General features: G+C 42.3%; 1 protein-coding gene across 1 annotated transcript; it reads right to left on the bottom strand.

The window, feature by feature from the left end:
• Positions 1-10682: 10682 nt before the first annotated feature.
• On the bottom strand, positions 10683-12384 carry LOC311004478 (C-reactive protein-like). Its single transcript, XM_083996550.1, has 3 exons — positions 12325-12384; positions 11980-12193; positions 10683-11201 (listed from the first exon to the last, which is right to left on the bottom strand). Exons 1-3 carry the CDS (start codon positions 12371-12373, stop codon positions 10796-10798), a joined length of 669 nt encoding a protein of 222 aa, XP_083852676.1. The 5' UTR covers positions 12374-12384; the 3' UTR covers positions 10683-10795.
• Between the last annotated feature and the right edge of the window lie 3372 nt (positions 12385-15756).

Below are 15756 nucleotides of genomic sequence, written 5' to 3'. Positions count from 1 at the left end.
CCTCACTTGACAATAACAGCAGGCCCAGAGCCAAAGAAACAGTGATGATAGCGTCTGGCTCAGTTCACAGTTTACTTATATTTAATTGGATCTGTCAATCAAAATCTTTAGATAATCTGTGTGTAATGGATCTCATTGTATCTGTGCTCTGTTTGTGTTTTATTTCTCTATGGAGTTACTTGCAGATCTCCCGTTTGCCTGAGTTTGGACGCATTTTAATCTGAGAAAAAAGAAAAGAGGGGGGGAAGGAAAAAAACTCGATTGACAGATGTCAATCGTCAGGTTACGCAATGAAGCAATCAGTGAAAAATAAAGTGAAGGTTGTCCAGTTGCATGTGCACGCAAGTAACCAGCAGCAAGTAGACGGTGTGTTTGTACATGTTTTTTGTTTCATCGTCTATTGTCTTTTTAATGCGTTTTTAGCCATTTAGTACCATCTTAAATCGTGTGTGCCGACAACGTTTATGTGCTGGCTGTGTTTGCTGAGCGCACAGCAAGACTTTCAACTTATAATATGTCCCCTTTTATGCCACATAAATACTTATATTACTACCAACTACTCAATATAATATAACTTATATTCTATCCCTTTTACTTTGCACGGCATTATACAGACTCTTCTTTCACGAAATTTATTGAAAATGTATAATAAAAGTAATTTATTATGCTGATTGGGAGCAAGCAAGCGAGAGAGAAAAGACACTGGGCATGCACCAGGTTTCACATTCCAGCAAAAACTGAAACAAGTTTGTTAGAAATGAAGAGAAGAAAAGGAGAAAAGATGTGCTACATTGATTGCAAACACAATATGTAAATTTGCACACACACTGAGCATCACTCTCCATCCAGCATCCAGGCTCTGAAAGCGGTCGTTCTTGAAGAATGGAAAAATATAGATGTAGCAATGTGTCACCAACTAGTTCATTCCGTACTAGTGTAACGAGGTCCGCAGATATAGCCACAGTCATGAGGTACCAGTGAGGAGAAGTGACGACTGAAGTTAAACTCACTGGCCCATCCAAGACGTGCTAACCCACTTGCCAAGTGGTCATTGACCTCTTGGCGAAATGGTTTGCATCGTCGCCCATGGTGCTGGAGACCCGGGTTTGAAACCCACTCAGGGCAGGTCAGACCACATCGGTCACACTAGAAGACTTGGTGCTGTCCTTCAAAATCATGTCAGGTCATGTGCTACAAAAATCCCAAATGTGGTAGTTTTTGCTGTGGGATGTATTCCTGTTTGCGTCAACTAATTTAAGTAAAACTAAAGATTTTGCAATTTTGTAATCTTATTAATTATTAGTAATTAGTAATATTATTAACCTTACTTTCATTTTATGAGTTAAACAAATGTTTTATAAAACTCAGTCTTGTTAAGATTTAACAAATTGCTCGTGTTCATTGAGATATTGATTAAAATCTTACTTTTAAAGGAGCTTGAGGCAAGATCAAGGAATAAAACTCAATAGCGATACAACGACCGTAGCGGCCGTCAGGGTTACTGCAGCCATCAGCCAAGCTGGTGCGGGAGCGCGCATCAACTCTCCACAGCAGTACAGCTGATGCTGTGACAGTGACACTGTGGCTGAATTGGAAACGGCATAATGTTACTATACCAGTGTTTTCCATTAATCAGCCGCCACAGTTTCGTTTGGGTCCGCCACAGCAGTCTCTCACAGAAAAAAAGAACAGTTTTCACTCTCATCTCTGCCAGTCAGCCCCTCTACCTGCTGTCTCTCTCACGACACACACACACACACACGTCGCGCTGTTAATAAACAGTAAATGCGCCATGCCGCGCTCATTGTACAGTGCTCAATTTACCGCGACACCGGGAGGTTGACCGCATCAGGTCAGCACCGGCCGCCGCCGCCTCTGTGAGCCGCTGGTGCCGCTCGGCTGCTCTAGTGGCTCTGCATTCCTCCGAACACGTCGGAGAATTTCCTTACAGGCGTTGTTTGGATAAACTGACCACGGATGAATCAATCGGCTCATTGTAAAACTATGTATTTATTTATTGAAGTAGCCTAAATTGTGATTAAGTGATTTTTGTACGTACAGAGCCCCAAGGCTGCGCTGCTCACACACACCTGAAGCTTCTCTTTTCATTCAAATGAACTAATGCGACTGCCACAGTGCCACTGTTAGATTTCATCAATGAGACCAGAATTTATCTCCTAAAAACAATTCAACCAGCCGGCAGAAAACCTCTAAAAACCTGTGGGGAAGTTACTCGGCTGGTTTTCTTCCCTGGGAGGAGGAGGACAGAGGACAGCTGCTGCCCGGCCGATGAGCTCAGCTCCCCGGCTGCAGCCTCTGTGACGAGCCGCTGCTGCTGCTGCTGCTGCTGCGTGTGTGGCTCTGCACTCCTCCGAAAAATGTCGGAGCAAATCTACTTACAGACGTTATTTGGATAAACTGACAACAGATTGGGAATCTAAACTGTCACTTTCTCGCATGAAAAAATATTAAAATCTAAGAAAGTGACGTTATTTCTCTACTCGCTGCTCACATGACTGTTTAGGCTGCAAGACATCCGCCGACCGCTGCTCGCAAGCGGTGGAAAGCCGAAGCTGTCGAGGATGCGCATGCAGCGTCATTTGACGTCACATCCGCGGACAGCGCGGGAAATTCGGACCCAGAACTGCAGCGCATTATGCAGCACACAGCCTGTTCAAGGCAACGGAGAGATACGCGAGTGGGCTCATTCTTTTTGGTTTTGAACGCTTCATCGCCCATTAGCAGTAAAAAACTTAAAACGCATGTGCATTTCTTGCCTCATGAACCTTTAAAGGGTGTGTACTAATTATGCTGAGCACTGTACATATATGTCCAGGAGACTTCGTCCCGTCTAGATGTGAGCGAGGGAGGATCAGATGGTAGAATAGGTTTAGTGATGAGGAAAGTCACTGTCAGCTGCTGCACATCTGTCAGTTGCACATCTGTCAGCAGGTCAGCTCCACCCAGGCACTGCACAAACCTTATTTTTTAATACTAGATGTTGACTTAGTAAACAGTGACATTATGGATATAAGCACTAAGCACTATATACTCACCCTTGTTTATAATGATTATTGAATAACCAGTGATTTATTTGTGCTGGAACCTGCTGGAACAAGATCCGGCACCTCGCCAGTCGGTACCAGTAGATTGGATCCTGAACCTCGATAATCTGTCAATCAAAACCTGTAAATAATCTGCATGTAATGGGTCTGTCTCATTGTATCTGTGCTCTGTCTGTTTGCAAAGGACATTGACATTCCGACATCCCACCACTCCGCCATCCCGCCATTTAGACATACCATCATTCCGACATACCGCTATTCCGACATGCTATCGTCCCACCATTCCGACAAGGCTTTGTATAAGGAAATGTGCGTTACTCAACAGGCTCCTCCCTTCTTTAAGACATGCTGATAGAGGAAGACCCACATGGTTGTGTGTAATTACGCAGCAGAGCGCAGACAGGGACTAGTCGGTAACACTTTATTTTAAGGGGTCCTTGTTCCTGTGTATCTACCTAATTAATTACAGTGTAATTACCTATGTAACCGTATGTAATAACATGTACTTACATTGTAAATACATAGTGTATTTTGGTGTACTTACAGGTCCTTGTTACACTTGTAATAAGAAATGCTTTTGCAAAGAGAGAGGCCACTTTGGCATTTCTTATTACAAGTGTAACAAGGACCTGTAAGTACACCAAAATACACTATGTATTTACAATGTAAGTACATGTTATTACATACGGTTACATAGGTAATTACACTGTAATTAATTAGGTAGATACACAGGAACAAGGACCCCTTAAAATAAAGTGTTACCGACTAGTCTGCCTGTCCAGCCTCTACCTGGTCTTTTTATTAAAATTAACTCCTTTCTTCATTGTCTAAACCCAACCAGTGCAAAATGTTTTGGGGACCAACAGCCACCGTCTCCATGACTTTTTCCAAGGTTGTTTTGTTTTTCTGTGTCTTTTTCAGACAGTAATATGATGAAAACAACCACCATTGCATCTTCCTGTTCGTCCGCCATGTTTGCCCACGTTTGACCACGTTTGACCAGGCGAGATTTGTAATATTGAGCGTGAAGAACCTGATAACTCTGCTGAAGAATCTGTTAGTTAACCCTAACCCACTATAAGATCAGAAGAGAGAGATCTGGTGAGCTCTGTCTTTTGTTATCATCAAGTGTATGGTGTCCTAATCTGTGAATGTTTGCAGAATCCTGTAGTTGTGTACCCGCCTTTAGTGGAGCCCTTCTTGTGGATGGGAATGACCGTGGAATGTTTCCACTTCCAGGACACTGTGCTGCAGTCCATGGAGGTCTGGAACAGCTGCTGGAAAACCTCCCCCAGCTGCTCAGCACTGTGCTTCAGGGTCGCCCACAGATGTTGCCGGGTCCAGTGTGTTGAGTTGTGTCCTCTTGGGGGCTCTCACCACCTCTTCCCTGCTGAAGGTGATAGCTGAACCACCAGGATGGAGTGAGTAGATGACGGTCTTCAGCTTTGTGCTATTGTTCTTTTCAAATCTTGAAAAGATGAGTTGAGGTCGTTGAGTAGAGATCACATGAGGAGATAAAAAGCCCTCATCAGTGGAACAAAGATAACATGATTCACCAGTGGAGTTAGACATGTTTATGAATGCTGTCGCAGAATATGAGAATATATTACAAAAAAGAAGAAAAAAAGAGTTTTATCTCAAGTGTTCCACTTCATCAACATTAACTCTAGGCCTCTGTGTGTTTGTGCAGGTGCAACTCAACAGACACAAAACTAATTAGCAGCAGCTGAAAGATCAAAATTAAGTTTGGGTGTGGTGTAGCCTAATGTAATTATAACACATCATGATATACAGTATTTAACCTACAAACAAACTGGGCAGCAGCTATTAAATATGAAAATAAAGTTTGGGTGTGGTATTATTAACTGCAGTTATTGTTTAACCTGTATTCAACATGTGATATCAGAATCACAATTAGGCCTATTGATCCCCACAGGATCTTTTGTTACAAAACTTTTAGCGCTGTTACTCGTGTTAACGGCCCAGTACTATATGTAAAACTTTGTGGCATAAGCAAGCACTAAACCTCCATGCTCAGCACAGCTGCTGCTGCTGCTGCTACTCAAGAGGTAGGAGGAGAGATGCTAGCCTCCAGTCCATTTAGCTAGACTGTGGTCTGGAGATGAAAGTGATTTTCCAGCGGCCCATACCATTTATTAAATAAAGATAAAGAGATACTTTATTAATCCTTTGCAGGAAATTACAGTGTTACCAGCAGCAGAAGACAACACAAGACCACAAGCACGCATCATCATGCACAAAAAAATACAGAATAATACAATAACAACAATATTGCACAACCCGTTACAAACTTATGTCAGAGAATAGGAGCAGCAAAGTCTAAAATGCGATTTAAAAAGAAGTAAAAGTGGCAAAGTCTAAAATAAGATTTTTTTAAAAGGAGGGAGAGACGCTGTCACATGATTAAGAGAAGCTAAATGGCATATGCACATGATTACTGTGAGTTAAAAAGCCTAATGGCAGCTGGTAAAAAAGACTTGAGCTTCCTCTCAGTTCTACATTTGGGAGGGATTAGCCTGTTGCTGTGTGAGCTCAGTCTGAATGCCTCAAGGGCATGGAGTGGGTGCCTGTCGTTGTTCAGGATGGAGTTTAATTTCCTCAACATCCTCATGTTTGCAACCTGCTCCACACTGTCCTGGGGGGTGCCAATGGTGGAGCTGGCCTTTTTGATGAGCTTGTTCAGCCGATTCCGGTCAGAAGTACGGGCTCCGGCCCCCCAACACACCACACAAAAGAAAAGAGCACTTGCCACTACAGACTTATAAAAGGAACAGAGCAGAGGCTGACAAATGTTAAAAGACCGCAGTCGTCTGAGGAAAAACAGTCTGCTCTGCCCTTTTTTGTAGACTGCCTCCATGTGGCTGGACCAGTCCATTTTGTTGTCCAGCAGCACACCCAGGTATTTATATGTGGAGACAGTTTCTACGTCTGTGCCCAGTATAGTGACAGGGAGTGGGTTTTTAGGTCTTGTCCTTCTAAAGTTTGAGTTTGAGTTTATTTATTTAGCACACAAATTTCAATGGTGCAAGGAGGGAACGAAGCCGGTTGGCTTGTACATAGGTTCCACCCCTATAACAAATTACAACAAGACAAATTTCAATGGCTAACAAATAAACATAAAAAGGAGATAAAGTGCATACATAATCAATGTTATGTGAGCAAAAGAAAACAGAAATGAGAAAAAAATAAAGAGATAAAGTGCAAAGTAATTCGGTAACAAATAAGGACAATAGAGATAATATACAAAAAATTAATGAATTAATTAAACTCATAAAAGGACAGAGTAAGGATGTGGGATATGGAGAGAGTGAAAGAGAGAGGAAAGAGTGGGAAATTCAAGAGAAATTGAGATGTATTTTTAACTGCTTTTTAAAAAGTGAATAATATGAAATGGATCTTAATGAGGGAGGTAGTCCATTCCAAAAAGTCGAGGACCATTTCTTTAGTCTTTGTGGTGTTGATCTTCAGGTTGTTGAGGGTGCACCAGTCCCCAAAATCCCTGACTGTGCTCCTGTATTCCCTCTCACATCCCCCCTTAATGCAGCCCACAACAGCAGAGTCATCTGAGTATTTTTGCAGAAAGCAGGTGCTTGAATTGTGTTGAAAGTCTGAGGTGTAGAGGCTGAACAGAAAAGGTGATAAAACAGTCCCCTGCGGTAACACACACAGCTCTGCGGTAACAGGCAGCCGCACCACCGGCGCCAACAATGTCTTGTTAACACCTTTGTCTGCATATGCATTCACCTCTGTTGAAAGGCAGTGGTAAATTTATCAGTTGATCGTATTTTCAGCTAAAGTTTATAATCTATTTTATCACCACACAAGGATTTGGCTAATGTTATTTTAATGGATGTAAAATGTCGCCATCTGTTGGTGAATTTAATCTATGACAGGCAGCTTTGGAGGAGATATTAGAGATAAATAGAAATGAGTATATTTGATACTTAAGTTGACAAGAATGAACTAAATTTGAATGTAGCTACATTTTGAAATATCAGTCTGTTTGGTACTGAATTCGTATGTTTTATTAGGATTGTAGTTGTAGCCTATAATAATAATAATATTAATAATAATGATAATAATTATGACAATAATAGTAATAATAGATAGCAATTAGCAATATATATTTTTTTAAATTAATATTAGTATAAGTATAGAAGTAGTAGTACTGCCAGTATTAGTGGTTGTAGTTTGCATTATAATCGATTATAGTAGGGCCTAAAGAAATGTTTTCGCTTAGGGCCCCATTTTGGTCAGGGGCAGCCCTGGTGTGGAGGCTGCATCGTCTCCAGGTAGAACAACTGTAAAACACCTGGTTGATAATAAACTAAAAGCTATCAAAAATAACCATCCAGTAAACAGCGACAGTGACTCTTGACATGAGAGCAGCACATGTCCAGATCAGAAATATGAATTTGAAAAGCCAGCATACTGTAAATCCTCTCAATAAAATGAAATATGAATATAATGAATGAAAATAAAATAACTTCAATGATGCCTCCAAGCAAAATGAGAATATATCAGATGAAAAAGCAAAAAAACATATAGCCTAGTTTTCTCTCCTGTGCCATTTTGTGCATGCCAGATATTTGGCGTCTTTTCTTGGCTGCCAGTTCATTTAGGGGAGACAAGGGATGGTAATACTTTTCGTCTCAGCTCCCATAACAAAGCTTTCGTGGTAGGGCTCTCAAATTATGACACAAAGTCCCCTCATTTGTCCACTACAAATAGTAACGCCTTAGTAGTAGTAGTAGTAGTAATTTATTTGTCCCCGTAGGGAAATTGAGTTGCAGCACATCACACTCTTGACATTTCATCTAACAACACAGATAGAAACAGCACAGTACAACTTTCACACATAGATTAACAACACTCATCATCAGTGGGAGTCACACTTTTTATGTTTGTCTCAGCCTTAACCAGATCAGACCAGCTGAGCAGGCTATGAGGTGACCAACACTAACAGTGACTATCAATTATTAAGGGATTTAATGGCCTGAGGCACAAAAGAAAATGTTGCTCTGTTTTTAGTAAACAGAGGGGGGCGATATCGTCGCCCGGATGGAAGAGGGTTAAATGAGTGGGCAAGGGGGTGCCTTTGGTCACCTATAATATTCCTTGCCTTTTTCTCTGTCCTATCTCTGTAGATGCCTTCCATACATGGCAGAGTGATGCCCAGCAATTTACTAGATATGGTAATAATTTCTCTAACCCTCTTTTTCTGTGCCTCTGTGGCATTGCCAAACCAGCAAGTGATACAAAAAGAAAGGATGCTTTCAGTAAAGGCACAATAACACATTTGGAGCATTCTCCTTTCAACATTAAAAGACAGAAGTTTCTTTAAATGGCAAATTGCAGGGGGTCTAAGAGATGCTGTGTGTTAGACAAAATACATTTCTTTACAAGGCCGCAAAGCACTTCATTATAAGTGATGTCAGAGCTATAGGACGAAAGTCACTAGGCTGACTAGGATTTGAGGTCTTTGGCACTGGTGTAATGACCGCAGTTTTCCAAAGAGCAGGGACAATTTCAGAGGTGATGGAGGACTTAAAAAGGCCTGTAAACACAGGTGCTAATTGGTCTGCACAATTTCTTAAGACATTACCACTAATATTATCAGGACCTGGGCTTTTCCGCGTATTACAGCCTCTGAAAAGCTGACAGACCTGAGATTCCTCAATTTTAATGAAATGTTAACAGTCCTTATACCTGAGTTGTGGTCAGTTAACACACTTTACTAACCTGTTTTCACAGAAAAGAAGAGACAGAAGTCATTCTGTGCGTTCTCCATGGCAGGCTTGAAGCTGTCTGAGGAACGTCAGTCTGACGCAGCGTACCACAACAAGCGCTCACACACTTTGTGATACTCTCATTAGAAAACACATCGAATTGGCTTATCTTTTCATAAGAAAAACACATAAAATATAATAATTCAAAATTTGTGACCATACACATTTGTAGGCATCACATGAGCAACAGAGGAGGGATCCCTCACCCAGGACGAGCAGACGTGCAGAGAGGAGTTGAAAGAGGCCAGTTCTGCGGCACACTCTCTGAGGACCCTCGTTGGAGTTTCATCAGGCCCTAATGCCTTCTTTGGGTCCACGTTGCGCAGGATGTTCCTAATGTCTTTGGGTCTGAAGTGGACATGGCCGATAGAAGTTGGGAACTGTGGCAGAGGGGTCTTGGAGGCACCAGGCAGTGTGCACTTCTCTGCAAAGGTTTGGCAGAAGATGTTGGCCTTATCACTGGCTGTGATGTGAGGGATGCCTTGGTATTTAATGACAGGGGTATCTGTAGACTCGCTTCTCCCCAAGAGTGATTTTACTATACCTCACCTGACAGCGAGGGAAATACCTGTCAGCTGTCAGTTTTCAACCTGCTGTGGCCTAATCTCTCATCAAAAACCGGAATCTACTGAGCCAATTTCACCGGAGCAGGCCTGTCTCAGGCCCCTACCAGTAAGTTTCCTACTATTTAGCCACCCTTATCCACATTTCTGAGTTGATTTCTCCACTGCAGGCTCCTATACGGAGCCCTGGCGTGTAAGTGTCTGTCGCTTCCACCTCTCCCTTTGGACTCCCCTTCCCCGACGGCCCCCGGAGGCAAACAACCTCGCCCCCCCCAGACACTCTTGCCTCTCACATGTACTCTACTACCCTCTGCAATAAAATTATGGACTTATTCAATGGCAAAATTGTTAGCATTCATGATCAACTAACTCCACCACGCAAAAGCAATGACTGTTGTGTTCCTGCTCCACCTCTCATATTCTCATTCTCTAATTTTGATCTCCACACTACCACAGAAATATCCACCTTCATACAGAAATCCAAGTCCTCCACCTGTAGTCTCGACCCTTTGCCTACAAATCTGGTTAACCTTTGCACCCTAATATTTATTACTGGCACATTTACCACATTGGACAAAAATGTCCAACGTGTTGATGCCATAAAATAGGCATATTTTACCATTTTTTCCAGTTTTTAATAACATCAATAACATAGAACATTAAGAGCAGCGTACTGGTACTGGCATAAAGTTGATCGCGCAACAGCAGTAAAACAAAAGCATTTCATGGAGATGGAGTGAACCCCAACTCTCTCTGCACAGCTTGCACAATCCTACAACCCTGTGAAGACACATTTGGCGACGACAAACACAAAAACAACAAAAAAAAACTAAAATGTCTGGTATTATGGGCTGGGACCCTGTTTGCACTGTTGATGTTTGGTGCTCTTCTGGGGATTATTTGTGGCTACGAGCGGCTTTTTGATGGAGGTTGGCTGGTGGCTCCATAGACAGCAGTGTTTTCTATCTGGCTGTCTGTGCTGAAGTTGCTACAACTAGCGAAGATTGTGGTCGGTAACTTGATCTCTGGAGGGGAGGGGGGGGGGGGGGGTTCTACTGGGTTCTACTGGGTCTGACGGTGACTTAGACCATGGGTTAAACTTACACCGGAATATCCCTTTAATACAAAGTTCTACCTTTCTACTGCATGGAATAATAATAATGACTCTTGAGAGTCACACTATAGTTGACACATTGAAAATTGGTTCATCATTAAGTATTTCTGCACCACCGACATCTTTTTCAATGCAAGTTTTTATTGGACTTTTCAGAGTTCATCAGATCAACAGCTTTGACTTCAGTTTAACCAACAAACTCAACAAAGTCACAGGATTATATTGTGGCCTCAGGTTTTAAACCTACAGCTCACGAATAACGACCTCCACCTCCCCGTCCACCGTCATGTCGACTGTTTCCCAGTCGAACACATTTCCTCTCTCCACTCTCTTTCCGGAGTACAGGCTCTGGATGGCGCTGCCTGAGAGGACATAGTCCCACATGTGAAGGTCGGAGATGTCCCCAACGAAACTCTGATTGATGTCAAAAGCTCCAAAGCCTTGGTCAGCATCCTGACCGAGTAAAACCTTCCCTCCAGCTGGGACCACGAGACCCTTCCCGTAGATTTTGGTCATGCTCTTCCTCCCGTTCAGGAAGAAGGAAGTTGCACCTGATTCTGACTCCCAGGTGAGGCACATGTGAGTCTCTTGGATCCCGAGCTGAGGGAGTGCGAACGGAGCACCATTTCCTTCCAGGTAGAGGGCCAACCTGGACACATGGACATGAAAGTACTCAAAGGGTTTTCATCAGTTACAGATCATAGATAGAGACGGGATCATCCCTATGTTCCCCACTTTGTATGGGACTGGGGAACATAGGACCCTTTTTCTAGAGAAGGATCCTATGTTCCCCACTTTTCCCCAAAAGGACCAGGGGAACATGCAATTATTGTACCCATACCTGGAAGTGGAGTTGTGACGTATTGTAAAGTATATATTTTTTGGGCTTTTAATGCCTTTAATTGATAGCACATTTGAGAGAGAGAGACAGGAAATGGGGAGGCAGAGAGGGGGAACGACTCGAAGGAAAGGGCCGTCCAATGCGGGATTCGAACCGGGGCCGCCTGCAGTGAGGATTATAGCCTCAACGTGGGGCCAAGTGAGCTAAACGCCGCCCCGATTTTTGCCTATTTTTGAGTGAGAAGTTGAGTTGTCCCATTGGTTGGGTTTAGGCAATAAAGAAAGTTGGTTAAGTTTAGTAAAAAAGACCAGATAGATAGAGAGAGTCCATGGATCAGCAACAGTGGGGAATATAGGACCCTTTTTCTGAAAAAGGGTCCTATATTCCCCGATCGGGGAACATAGGGACAAACTCATTGACATGTGTTGGCCTCAAAGCCATGTTCACGTTTGTGTTAACAACCATTCATCTTCGAGGCCGGATCAGACTACACAAGTTCAGGCCGATTTTCACCAGGAGACCATCAGGTAAAGATAAAAATGTTGTGTAGTCTGAATGCGGCCTTGTGTGGAGAGAGGACATCTACCTGCCGTCTGTTAACATCCACACGGTGAGTTCATCACGGTTTGGACTCCTGTAGGCAAACAGGATGATTTCTCGCCCTGGAGGGGTGTTGGCCTCCATGGCCACGTTCATACACAGGGTGAAGGCACTCAGCTGCATCGGCTGCAGAGGAGTCAACTCAACGACGCTGGTGCTCGTCTGACTGGGAAACACCAAAGTCTGGATGGTGACGCCGTCTGAAGAACAGACGTTTGGCATAAGTTACAGACACAAGTTCAACATCATTCCCTTGTAAACTAAAAAATAAAATGTGCATTTGCAGTTACAGAGAAGCGAATAACGACACAAAGGAAAGGTGAATAGTTACCAGCCGTCCCCATGGAGACAGCAACGAGGAGAAGGAATGCAAGTCTCATCTTTAAAAAGTCAAACCTGCAGAAAGGGAAGTCACATTAATCTTATTAAACACCAACACTAGTCTGTTTTTCTCTCAGGGTCATTAAAAAAGAGAAGCAGATTAGCAACTTGAAGGTCACAAATGGCCGTCATACTTGTACAATTTATAACATGCAAAACTACATGACAGATTTTGCATATAATACAAAGTATTTTAAAACTGCTATAAACCCAAAGGTCTGCGAGGGTCAACAGTTGCTAGCATTAATGCTAGTTGACAGCCTTATTTTTGCGAAATTATACTTTCATTTATTTGATTGAAGTGAATTTGTCTTCTGGTCGTTTGATTTGACACACAGATCATTTATGTAAGAAAATAGCTGAAAATTACGGAAGCGTATTACATTCACTTGAATTAAAAAAAAATCCAGTTTTTCTGAGTAATTTATTTATTGGTCTGTTTTTCAAGGTAATTTTTTCTGTTTATCTGAGTATTTTTTCCCCCTGTTTTTCTGACTAATCTTTTTTCCTGTTTTTCTGGCTATTTTTTCCCCCTGTTTTTTTGAGTAATTTTTTCTGTTTTTCATGCTATTTTTTTTCTCTGAGATGCTTCGGAATCTCGCAAGAACATCCAACCTGCAAGACTCCCATCTATGGTGACTCCTGCTCCGCACATATGCCCCGTCTTCAACTTTCTATACCGTACCAGGTCAATTAAGGCATGTGAAAAACAGAAAAAATTACTCAAAAAAACAGGGGAAAAAATAGCCAGAAAAACAGGAAAAAAGATTAGTCAGAAAAACAGAAAAAATAACCTCGAAAAACAGACCAAAAAATAAATTAAAAACTGATTTTTTATTTTTTATTTAAGTGAATGCAATACGCTTCCATAGAAAATAACTTCTTTTTTTTTCTTTTTTTACCAGATATGGCGGCCGTCTTGAATTTCCAAGTGGCTGATGTGTTTTACAGTATGAACAGATACCTGGGCAGGAAGTTCTGCTTCTCCAAACTGATCTGTTACTGTGACTCTGGTTATTAATTATAAAACACGATGATGTTGCCCTTCCTTAGTTTCCTTAATCAAACATTCACTTTTCTGCAAAATATCAAATAGGAACAGTGATGATGTCATCGAGCACCCGACAGTGGTAACATGAACAAATTATTTCTAATCATTTAGATATGAATGAAGCAGCGCAGGTCGTATGAGAAGGATGAAGGAGTGTACTCACCGTGTCGCTGTGAAGATTCTGCTGCTGAAGATTCTGCTGCTGAAGATCCAGACGAGAGGCTTTTTATGTCATGAGCCCAGAAGCTCCGCCCCCTCGATCGCTCAATTTGCAAATAATAAGACAAAGAAATTGTATAATAAATGTAATTTATTATGCAGATTGGGAGCAAGCGAGCAAGAGAGAAAAGAGACCACGCATGCACCAGGTTTCACATTCCAGCAAAAACTGAAACAAGTTTGTTAGAAATGAAGAGAAGAAAAGCACAAAAGATGTGCTAAATTGATTGCAATCATGATATGTTAATTTGCACACAGTCAGTACTTTACATGACACTTGAAAAAAACGAATTATTGCCTTAATCCAATTATAACTGGACAACTGAAGTGCATGTAAACACCTTAGTCCGACTGAAATCGGAGTTGGAGAACTCTGATTAAGACACCCAGATAATGCGATTGGAATTCGATTTTCTCCGTCATGTATTCGCCTTAGTCGGACTGAAGCTGGACAATGCATGTGCGCATGCTCCACAACAGTAGAGACGGCACCAAGTGCAGAGAAGCCGCCTGAACCCGGCCAAGTAAAGAAAAAAACCCAATGTCAGCGCCGATTCAATGCATTTCACACAGCGCGACCAGCAAGAGTGTTTTATAAAAAATAAAAAAAAAGAGAGAGAGAGGAAGCCCGTATCCTATTCTCAGCCTAAATCCGGCCCAGACTGGCGCATTTGGTCAGGAACTGTAGTTGTAGCAGTTGAGAATGTATTATTAAGCTTACTAAGTTGTTTATGTTCAGTTTTTTACAAGTTGACAGAAAAGTCAACAGGACAGCGGGCGTATTAACCCGCTGAAACAACGGGCGACGACGCATGAGGGGGCATGAGTTGCATGTATATTGAGACAAGGACAGAAGTCCGATTAGACACCAAAATCGAATTTTGAGCATAGCTCGATTAAGCTCTGCATGTAAACGTACTGACTGAGCATCACTCTCCATCCAGCATCCAGACTCTAAGAGCGGTCGTTCTTGAAGAACGGAAAAAGATAGATGTTGCAATTGTAACGGAGGTCCGCGGGTGTGCCACAGTCATGAGGTACCAGTGAGGAGAAGTGACGACTGAAGTTAAACTCACTCGCCCATAAAAGACGTGCTAACCCACTTGCCAAGTCATCGTCACCCATGGTGCGGGAGACCAGGGTTCGAAACCCACTCAGGGCAGGTCAGACCATGTCGGTCACACTAGAAGACTTGGTGCTGTCCTTAAATATCATGTCAGGTCCTAGGCTACAAAATCCCAGATGCAGTATCTTTTGCTGTGGCGTGTATTCATGTTTGCTTCAACTAATTTAAGTAAAACTAAAGATTTTGTAGCGGAAGCTCCTCTTCCCGGTTCGTCAAATTTGGACAAACCAGGGTCCGTCCTCTTCCCAGTTCATCCAAATTTGACGACCCGGGAAGAGGAGCTTCGAGAAGCTTCCGCTACAAACAAGCTTGAAATATAGACTTATTTAATTTTTTTCGGGACAATTTCGCATTTCGGGCTTCAATACAAGACGGACATTACATACGAGCAGCATGGAGGTATTTGGATGTTTTTTGGTGTGTCTTTTTGTTACGAAGACAGTTGGTATCCATTTGCAACTGTTATATGGACATGCACTGCTACGCCGAGACCCCCTGTAACTCAGAGAAGCCACGGAGGACTCTGAAACTTCTCCCAGCCCTTAGTCCACATGAGGGGGAGTAGATAATGAGTGGAATTTCAATTTTGGGTGAACTATCCCTTTAAAAAGTTGAGTTGAGGTCGTTGGGTAGAGATCACGAGAGATAAAAAGCACTCATCAGTGGAACAAAGATAACATGACTCACCAGTGGAGTAAGACAAAAGAGTTTCATCTCAAGTGTTCCACGTCATCAACATTAGGCCTCTGTGTGTTTGTGCAGGTGGAACTCGACAGGCGCAAAACTAATTTGGCAGCAGCTGAAAGATGAAAATTAAGTTTGGGTGTGGCTTAATTGACTGTAATTACACACCTAAAACGAACTGGGCGGCAACTATTAATTATGAAAATAAAGTTTGGGTGTGGTATAATTAACTGCAATTATTGTTTAACCTGCATTTAACATGTGATATCAGAATCACAATTAGGCCTATTGATCCCCACATG

The sequence above is a fragment of the Trachurus trachurus genome, assembly GCF_905171665.1.
Source record: "Trachurus trachurus genome assembly, chromosome: 21".
Classification (NCBI taxonomy): Eukaryota; Metazoa; Chordata; class Actinopteri; order Carangiformes; family Carangidae; genus Trachurus; species Trachurus trachurus.
The sequence above is the reverse complement of the archived record's forward strand: the minus strand, read 5'-3'. Positions and strand labels throughout refer to the sequence as shown.